The sequence below is a fragment of the Cryptotermes secundus genome, unplaced genomic scaffold, assembly GCF_002891405.2.
Source record: "Cryptotermes secundus unplaced genomic scaffold, Csec_1.0 scaffold579, whole genome shotgun sequence".
NCBI lineage: Eukaryota > Metazoa > Arthropoda > Insecta > Blattodea > Kalotermitidae > Cryptotermes > Cryptotermes secundus.
In genome coordinates this window covers 1,221,459-1,231,188 of record NW_019719366.1, presented here as the reverse complement: position 1 = coordinate 1,231,188, position 9,730 = coordinate 1,221,459, and the positions used below count along the sequence as shown (strand labels likewise).

The 9,730-nt window shown below is 37.5% G+C and overlaps 1 protein-coding gene across 2 annotated transcripts in view; it reads left to right on the top strand.

Moving 5' to 3' along the window:
* Positions 1–9,730, top strand: part of LOC111864827 (nuclear pore complex protein Nup153) — a 33,568-nt gene that overhangs the window by 4,738 nt on the left and 19,100 nt on the right. Inside the window, exons 3-5 of one of the 2 annotated variants that reach the window (XM_023852372.2) lie at positions 2,941–3,105; positions 4,330–4,470; positions 8,102–8,229. In XM_023852372.2, coding sequence (XP_023708140.1) covers positions 2,941–3,105; positions 4,330–4,470; positions 8,102–8,229 — 434 coding nt within the window. Of the gene's footprint in view, positions 1–2,940; positions 3,106–4,311; positions 4,471–8,101; positions 8,230–9,730 lie in introns of both variants that reach the window. The other variant, XM_023852364.2, reaches the window with a different exon arrangement.

Here is a 9,730-nt window from a genome sequence, read left to right as displayed (position 1 = left end):
TTACTGTTTTATATTGTTGATTACTGGGCTGAAAGTCAATATTATTTATTTCTATGAGTTGAGCATCATGATCGGATAAGCCATTTATAAAGGGTCCTACAGTATAATCTCTTAATTTTGAGTTATCAATGAATATATTATCTATCGCTGAACTAGAATTATTTTGAACTCTTGTGGGAAAGTTAACAGTACTGGAGAGATTGTAAGATGATAACAAAGAGTCTAAATTTAGTTTCCTATTACTGTCGATGAGATAGTTTATATTTATATCACCACAAATGATAAATTCAACTTTTGAACTATGCAGTACATTTAGGATGGTTTCTAATCTATTTAAAAAGTGATTGAAGTTTCCAGATGGGGCTCTATATAAAGTCAGTATACAAATATTTGAAAAAGGAGAGTCTAACTTTAGAGCACATGCTTCCAGATCCTGGTCTTTGCAATAATCTTCTAAATTTATTTTAGTAAATTTTAGGTTTTCATGTACAAAAATACTCACTGTACTGTATGTATGCATGCATGTGACATAATGAAATGAATGCTAGGTGATAGAGCAGGAACAGAAACTTAGTATTATAGACCAATGACTGTGTCCTGCCATATGTTTTGGTCCATAATTAGACAACAGGAGAGCAAGGATGACGTTCTTAAGGGCTGTAGCAGGTTATAGGAGAACAGGCTACATCAGAAACCAAGCAGTCAGACATAATTTAAATATGTGTAAATGCTGGGCCAAATAGTTGAATATCAAAGAAATTGGTTCCACACCTGGAAAGAATGGAATGTAGGAGATTTGCTGAAAGATTTCACCAATTTACACCAGTTGGCAGGAGAAGAGGAGGTAGACCATAAAGTAAATGGAAGGACTAGTTCTGACTTAATCTTAAATTATAAAATTCTAGTAAAACTAGTTCTTGCAGCAGTTAAAGTAGCCAGTACTAGAAAAAAAGCAACCAAGTATTTGAAAATTGCAGTATAGCCTTCAGCATTAAATGTCTCAGAAGTGAGCCAAGCGTAACACGTTCGTTGTCGTGTTACACAGTATTTTAACAAATGTGACTGTAATGTGATTTGAACATTATTTCTGAGGTATGAAAATTTGCGAATGAGAATAAATGGCCTTTGAACTCCACCATGGTAAATGCAGAATAAATCATAATTCAAGTATGACACTTTTCAGATTGTAAAGATAAGAAAATCTTTATGGTGTGGAGGATATGTGTCTGCACATACAGGTACACGTGCATATGACTTTCAGTTTGAGACCAGATTGGGAAGAGAATGTGCAAAAATGTTGAGAATTGAGATGACCGTGAGAGTTTTTTCCAACTAGACACATGTTTTCACTGTAAATTGTGTAACTCTAACCACTTTTTCACAGTGCATAAAGTGTACTTTTTTCCTTTTCATATTAGATCTTTTTTGGCAGTTAGTTTGAATCATACTTTAAAAAGTCAGTTTTAGGTTCCCATCCATTTTTACTGTGGGCAGAAACAGAACGAAAGACTGACATTTTGTCACTGATTTGTGCTAGTGTTGCAAATCATTCTGGTCTAGAAAACTGGAAATAACAGCCGTGGGGATCCGCTGTGCTAACCACATGACACCCTCTATCCGTTAAAGTTGGCACTAACTTTGTCGACAAGTGGTGGTCGCTCAGTCAGTATAGTTCGATTGCGGACTACAGGCCATGGAATTTGTTTGTTGCAGATCATTATGATTGATGGGTTGGATAGTTCGCATCTTACTGTATAAGGCAAAAACAGTTATCAGAAAATTCCTGAAATTCAAAACTGAAAAATTGTTGTTTGAATTATATACTTTATTTCTCAAGTTAGTCTAAAAATTTGGGACTCGTGTAATTAGTATGAACTCATGTCATGTATTGCCAAACATAAGTCGAACCCCCTTGTAGTGCTCTTGATTTGAGGTTTTCCCTCATTTAATGCTGAATTTCAATGATTCAAGTTAGTACTCTTGGTGTTAATTTGCCCCCATTTAAGTTTAAAATTCGGATCCGCTGTTCCCCAAAGAATCCTAAAATGGGGGTTTCACTATACAAATTTTCTTATACACTTACTATACCAACACAAACATAACATAAATTAAGTAAGAGCTCTTTACCTGCTACGTTCAGACTTGCTGGAGAGACAAAATTTTCTGAATGGAAGGAAAGATATTTCTTTTGACTTCGATAGCTCAGCTGCAGACATGTCAATAAATAATGTAGGTACATCAGTACACTTGGTCGCTGACTTACGACCACAAAAAAAAATAAATAAAAGATGATTAAAATGTAAAAGTTTTTTAAAACTAAATTATAAAGGTTAGAAAGGTTAAAAAACTGTTAATAAATATATGGCCAACATATGACCAGATCGACTTATGACCTGTCAGAACGGAAGTCGGTCTTAAGTCAACAACCAAGTGTATGTTTTGTGAACAAAATTAACAAGTACACTGGAATCTTCATTTGATGTTTCTCAGTTTAAGGTTTTCCCACATTTAACATGTAATTTTGTGATCCTGAGTCATAATCAGAGTGTTAAATTATCTCCATTTAAGATTTTCATCAGTTCACTTAGAAAATTCACAGCTCCTGGAATAATTTTCCAGGAGATGTTTTATTATTGTTGGTCACCACATTTAAAAAATATATCACAAAGTAAAGGCTGTGGTAGCATATGTGCACCAGCTATATTTCGTATAGTACTATGACAGTCATGATGCAGGATACAGAGAACAGTGTGAAAATAAAGGCAAATACATAAAATTCTTATAAAGAAAACTTTTTACCATTGAATGTATAAATGATGATTGTATTTTTACTGAATTCTGAAGTTTTGCCCATTGACGTTTACATTCAAATTCTACTCTTACTGCATTGTTATTGTTAGAAGATTTGACTGTAACTAATCCATATATACTTGTTAACAGTATCAAGCCAACAAGCAAGCACATTGAGAATTGTCCAAGATGACAGCACAGATGGTGCAGTGGCAGGGCCAAGCGGAGTCAGTACAAGACAACTTATATCCTCCACTCCAAATATTCGGTCAACAGGATCACATCTGTTGGCTAGTGCAGGACAGAAGATGAATGGTATGAAAATGGGCTTGTGTGATTTTGAAAAAATTGTATTTAAAAATTTTTTTAGTGAAGTTTTATTAACGCTACACGGACCGGCGATTTAAATATTTAAATCACCCTGTGGACCGGCATTATTAAACCTACTATCCTAACTTGTGCACTGTTCACTTTAAAAATTAATATAAAATCTCCTAATTAATTTTTTGAACTAAAATTTTTGGAGAACACTTACCAATGCTCCTATAAGTGCTTGAGAGTGTGATATTTCTGGAAACATTCCTCTTTGTGAAGTGGCATTACATAGAACTTGCAATGTAGACAGCCATACTCCTTTTTTCTGTGAACTGTGCAAACACGGCATTGCTTAGAAGGATGCTTAACCTTGGAATGTTCATTCTTCAAAATTTTCACGAGGGTATGTTTCCGCATATCACCCAAGTCGCCCTGGGGGGTCCACATGAGGCCTGCATGGGCTGGGAGTTGATGTGAGAAGTCGCACTAAGTCTGTGTCTGTGTCTGTGTCTGGCTCTGGTTCTGCTGCCACCATCTGGTCTGTAGCCCAGGCCTTTGCCACATTCATCAAAAATGCTTTGTATATCAATTTCGAATCAGGGTTTAGATTTTTTGCTGTCCCTGCAGTGTTACTACCAGCATTTTCGTTGGAGCTACTGTCACTTTTACTATCTGTGGCCACAATTCTTTGTTGTCCCCTGTCACTGCCACTGTCTGAGTCACCATCACTACGCGTCTCACAAGGCACGTAAGCTAGCTCATCGGAGAAGAATTCGTCCTTGATCCATATTCCACTACTAACTTTACTTGCTGGTACATACGGCTTGAAGACTGACAAAAGGCATTTTCCTTTGGAAAGGGTTAAGATAACAGTGAGATCATGTTACTGAATACTAAGCAAACATTCCGAAGTTTTATTACGTAGTAGTCATGCAATTGCGTGGCAACAGAGCAAGGTATAGTGTGTTCGAACCTAATGTGTCCTAAAATCATGATATGCGACTAGTCCTTTATGTGTTAAGTTATTTAAGTTTTTGAAATGCAGTAACAGAGAAGCAACACTGCTTGTACTGGTCTTAGGTAGAAATCATTTTCATATTCAGTGGCACTAGTGCAAAACCAGAGACCACCTTCTTAATACTCTTTTCTGAAGGGAATGTTGTTATGATTGCATTTTGGAATGCTTTTGTATTCTGTGTGTTACAGTATGTTTTCTATTTAAAGGAGATGACCAATCAGAAGGTAGTGAATCTACAAGTGGCTGTTCGTCGGTACCCCAAGCTAACCGACAGATGGGGGCTGGTGGAGAATCAATTAGCAGTTTGTTAGGGCGAAGGCGGAGCATGGACGAAAAGCTGAACTTCAGTAAGTAGTTACCTTACTTTGTTGCTGGTTAATCCACACCCTAGTGTCACTGTTTCAACAAACATTTCTTATATTTTTCAGATTGTTTAATTAATAATTTTCTTTTCTTTATTTGTTTTGTTTCATTCTGGTCCATCACACTAACAATTACAAAGACAAAAATAACACCATCCAGTGTGACTATTTAAGTTTTATCCCTTGAAAACTCATCACCCTTACATGTTTTGATCCCTATGGATCATCCTCAGAGGGCATCAATACTTTTTCCGGAAACTACTATTACAATAGGTGTTAAATTATATACATACACATATAATGTCTGAAATACACAATGTACACAATGTTCAACTTTTCACAGTCACAGCAGCCTTCCTGGTATTAACATTTTTAAAGTTTCTTAAAAACTTTGTTGTTTAAGATTAAATTTTTTTTTTTTATAAACCATGCAGGTTCGCGTCAATTCTCCTATTGTCTTTCTTGGAGGTGGCTGATTTTGTGCTGCCTCCAAGAAAGACAAGAGGAGAATTGACATGAACCTACATGGTTTATAAAAAAAAATTTTAATCTTAACAAAGTTTTTAAGAAACTTTAAAAATTTTAATACCAGGAAGGCTGCTGTGACATGTAAGGGTGATGAGTTTTCAAGTGATAAAACTTAAATAGTCACATTAGACGGTGTTATTTTTGTCTTTGTAATAATTTTCTGTTAATGAGATTATTATAACATACATTTTCTTTCTCTCTTTCCTGTATCTCCCACTTTGGAGCATAGGGCAACACTTTGTTTCACTTCAGTTTCTTAACCCTAAGACAGTTGGTAGGACTCCTTTGATACAGGATCAGCCCATTGCAAGGCTACTACCTACACAGGACAACACAAACACAGAATAAGTGGAGACAAACATTCATGCCTTGAGTGGGTTTCAAACCCATAATCACAGTGTTTGAGCGAGTGAAGACAGTAGCAGCATACGTTACTCATACATAAATCATTTTCTAACCTACTTCTTTTACAAGAAAGAGTGAGCATATCTTATGTGGGTTAGCATGCACATGACCATCAGTAATATTTATGCTGTGGGAGCAACACCATCACTATTGCTCTAGGATTCTTTGATTGTTATAGTGGTATATCTTTGAAAACCATGAGAAATCTGTGGAATAATGAATGACCTGAAGTAAAGGCATGTGAAATTTTGTGATTTTCTATGAAGTATTTTTATATTTTAATACCTTGGACCATATTAATGTTATACCACATTGGTACGTGTTGGTCATAGTTGCTGAGTGAGTAACATGATACAACTTTAAGAATTCATGTAAGCATTGTTATCAGTGTGTAATTTTGAAACTTTGATTCCAGTATGTAGTGAATTCCTTCTGTTCTCTTTTATAGCCAACAGATATCACTTAACTGTACTTATTCATCCTTAAAGGTAAATTTGACCCTGCGCTTAACTAATTAAGCACTGGGCCATAAAGGCGTAGGGGGGGAGTGGATGTATAGATCCACATTTTCTTGACCATGACACTAGCTGGAGATGAGTGGTCATCTTCATGCCCCTGCTGCATTACACCTGGGGAATGAGCCCCCAGCACCCATTGGATAGGAGATTGGGTGGATCCCAGAGCCAGTTTGGATGATGTGGGGAAAAGTCTTGCCCCTGCTGGGACTCAAACTCTGACCACTCTGTTGTCCAGCCTGTTGCCAGTCACTGTCGATTGAGATATCCTGGCTGTCACTTATTCATCCTTACCTTGGCTTTTGTATAGCCATAAAGTAAATATATTTCCATCTGTCTTCATAGGCCTACTCCCTTCTCTGGTTTTCTAGCCCCTAGAGAGACATGACGCAGTGATGAGTGTAAGTAGGAAGTGACTGAATAACAAATGAAAGTGAAAGCATAACTAGTGATCTGAATTGAAATTCGATTCACAAATTTTTAATTTTAAATTTTAAAATTTTAAAATTTTAACTTTTGACATTTAGAATAATATTTTAACTTGTGTTTTGTGAGAGGAACTTGATATATTATTGAGCGTGGGCCTGAATAAGATACAGGATCGAATAAGTGAGAAGACGAATGTGATTGCATGTAATTAATTATACAGCTGTGTTTGTACACCTGAGGATGACCTCTTGAGGTTGAAACATGTAGTGTGATAGTAGTAAATTTATGTTGTGTGGTTGGTAAAATTGACTCTAATATTGATAATTAGGAAGTTGTATAAATGCTGTATTGGTGTTTGTGTGTTACCGGTCTAGAAAACCGAGATTAATGGCCATGGAGATCCGTTGCTCTGAACACGTGACACCTTCAGTCTGCAAAAGTTTGCACTAACTTCGCTGACAAGTGGTGGTTGCTTGGTCAGTATAGTTCACTTGCGGACTACAGGCCACAGAGTTTTGTTGTAGCCCTGCCCAGAAGTTTCAAGATGCAGCTGTTCCCATCAAGATAGTTATGGACTGCTGGAAAGCAGATCCTGTGCTTTATGTAAAAACTGCTGTCCCTCAAAATATAAACTTTTATTTTGGAGTGCACAAAAGTGAATGTGTTCAAAACATTGTTACTTTTTAATACTTTTGCACGTCATTAACCCATTCACATCCATTAGTACCTGTGTATGGTCGTATGAAACTAGCTTCTGTTGCCTAGTTCACATAAGTGTGTGAAGGGCGTGTTCACTTTTCTTGGTGTTTCATCAAGTTGTAGCTATGCTCACCTGCTACCCCCACCATCATCACCACCACCACAGCTTTCTGGAATACATTGTATTGATATCTGATGGAGAAATTTCTAGCCAGTATCAGTATTTACTGTAGCTATAAACTTTTGTTGCATGTTGGTAAAAACTGCTGGTGATCAACAAAGTGCCTAGGAAAATGATTCATTATGTGGATGGCTTAAGGCAGGTGCCTAATATCAAAGAACAAAAGACAATTCACTAGACAGATTTTTCATTTTGTAGTAAGCTTATGAGACCACCTCTGTGGTCTAGTGGTCAGAGTTCCTGGGTACTGATCCAGAGGCCCCGGGTTCGATTCCCAGCTCTGCCAGAATTTCTGAGAAGTAGCCGGTCTATAATGTCCACTTAGCCTCGTGAGGATGATTGAGAAGCTACTTGAATGGAAAAGTAGTGGCTTCAGTCTAGAAAACCGAAATCAACGGCTGTTGGGATTCGTTGCGCTGACCACACGACACCCTCTATCCACTAAAGTTGGAACTCACTTCACCAACAAGTGCTGGCCGCTCGGTCGGTATATTTTCACTTGCGGACTCAAGCCACGGAGCTTAGTAAATTTATGATTGCAGTATGATTTTTTGCTGTTTATATACAAGACTGGTTTTCTCTTTTGACATGTCTTCCACACTACATGGGAAATTACATACATATTTTCCTCTTTCCTATCATGGTGTCAACAATAAGGAAAGAAAAAGAAAGTATACATTATTAGAGGTATTGGTAAGAGTGCAGATAAACAGTTGAACCAGTTACTACTCCCCAACTGATAGCAGATGAGGTATATGTGTTTGGCTTTGCATTGAAGAATGATGATGTGACTTCTACTTAACATATGACAAAACTGATTCGCTTTCATAATAAGGATTTTTTTTCTGTTTCATTGTAGCTGGACATCTTCAGAGACCACGGTCCTTGTTCTCTGACCGAAGTCATAGCCGCAGCCCACATCTGAACTCTCCTGTTAAGAGAAGAAACCCATCATTCAACGCATCTGCTTTTGGCTCACCACTTGTAGTATGTATAGTTGTGCTTCTTCCTTATGCTTCATTGCCTTTTGTAATGGATTTGTTTCTGTAAAACCAAACACTAATCAACATTCATTGTTGGGAATAATTAGAAGTCCATACCCTGTGCAAGGAAAGAATCTGTCATTGGTAGAGGGGCAGGTATGTTACAGGTTTTTGGTAGAAAATTGTGTAATTGCAACATACCAGTTTTGAGATAAAAATATTTGTTATTAAGAAATTCAGCAGTTTCATATAAATGCATTGCTTATTGTATGTTTCTCATACTATTGGTTATGACCAAGGGATGTTGCCCCATTCTGAAGACTTCATAAAATATAGTTGTATGAAAGCAGTTTTGGCCAGGATGTAATATTTAATATAAGTATTTTCAAGAAATGTACCAGCATCTGGCAAAACATTTCATGATTTTTTTTTATGTAGTCAAGAGTTGTATGTTAAAGTGTCCAATTAATTTGATTACCAGTCCAAACCCCATCTACAGTCAAGCCATCATGTGACAGTATGCTCACCTCCAGACCCTTGGTAATCATGAGTTCATGTGTTCAGAGTAAGGCATGTGGAATGTAGAAGGTTAGCGGCATGTTTGTTGGACATTGGAAAACTGTCAACTTTCTACATGTCATTACGAGTAAACCTGGAGATAGCAACTGGAATGTTTGCCAGAGTGGAGAACCTTTAACACAGCTGTACAGCTTATTGCCAAAAGCCAAAGTCATACATTACAATGCTGATGTTAGATCCTGAAAGATGATTAACTTGTTACCATGCGCTGTTCATAACGCACCAGGTACATATGAGGGACAGTCAAATGAAAACGGGTCAGAAGTCTAAACATATTAAAGAACATCTCTTACTTCAAAAGTAATCTCTAAAATTGTTAATGCATTTATCCCGCTGGGAGATAAAATGGTCAATCCCATCCTTGAAAAAGCTTGTGGGCTGTCTATGGAACCACATCTTTACCCAGCCACACACGTCTTCGTCCGTTGCAAACTGATGCTCATGAATGTCTCTCTTCAGGTCTCCAAAAATGTGAAAATCACATGGGGAGAGATCTGGGCTGTAGGGGGATGTTGAGGCACTTTCAAACCAAATCTCTGTAGCATTTTCCTCACAGAGTTGGCAGTGTGGGGGTGCGCATTATCATGAAGAAGGTTAATGTCATTCAATAGCATTCCAGGGCGTTTTGACTTTATGGCACGTCTCAGTTTCTGCAAAGTGTCTTCATAGCACTGCACTGATTGTGGCCCCATGCTCGAGAAATTCGACAAGCAGAGAGCCTTTGCAGTTGAAGAATGTCGTCATCACTTTACCGGAACTTGTATGTACACCTTTGGATTTCTTCGATGGGTGAGAATTCACATGTTTCCACTGTTGGCTCTGCCATTTGCTCTCAGTTTCAAAATGGTGGCACCAAGTTTCGTACCCAGTGGCAGTACGGGACAGAAAAGTAAATTCTTCCTCATGGTATCGTTACAAATGACCCA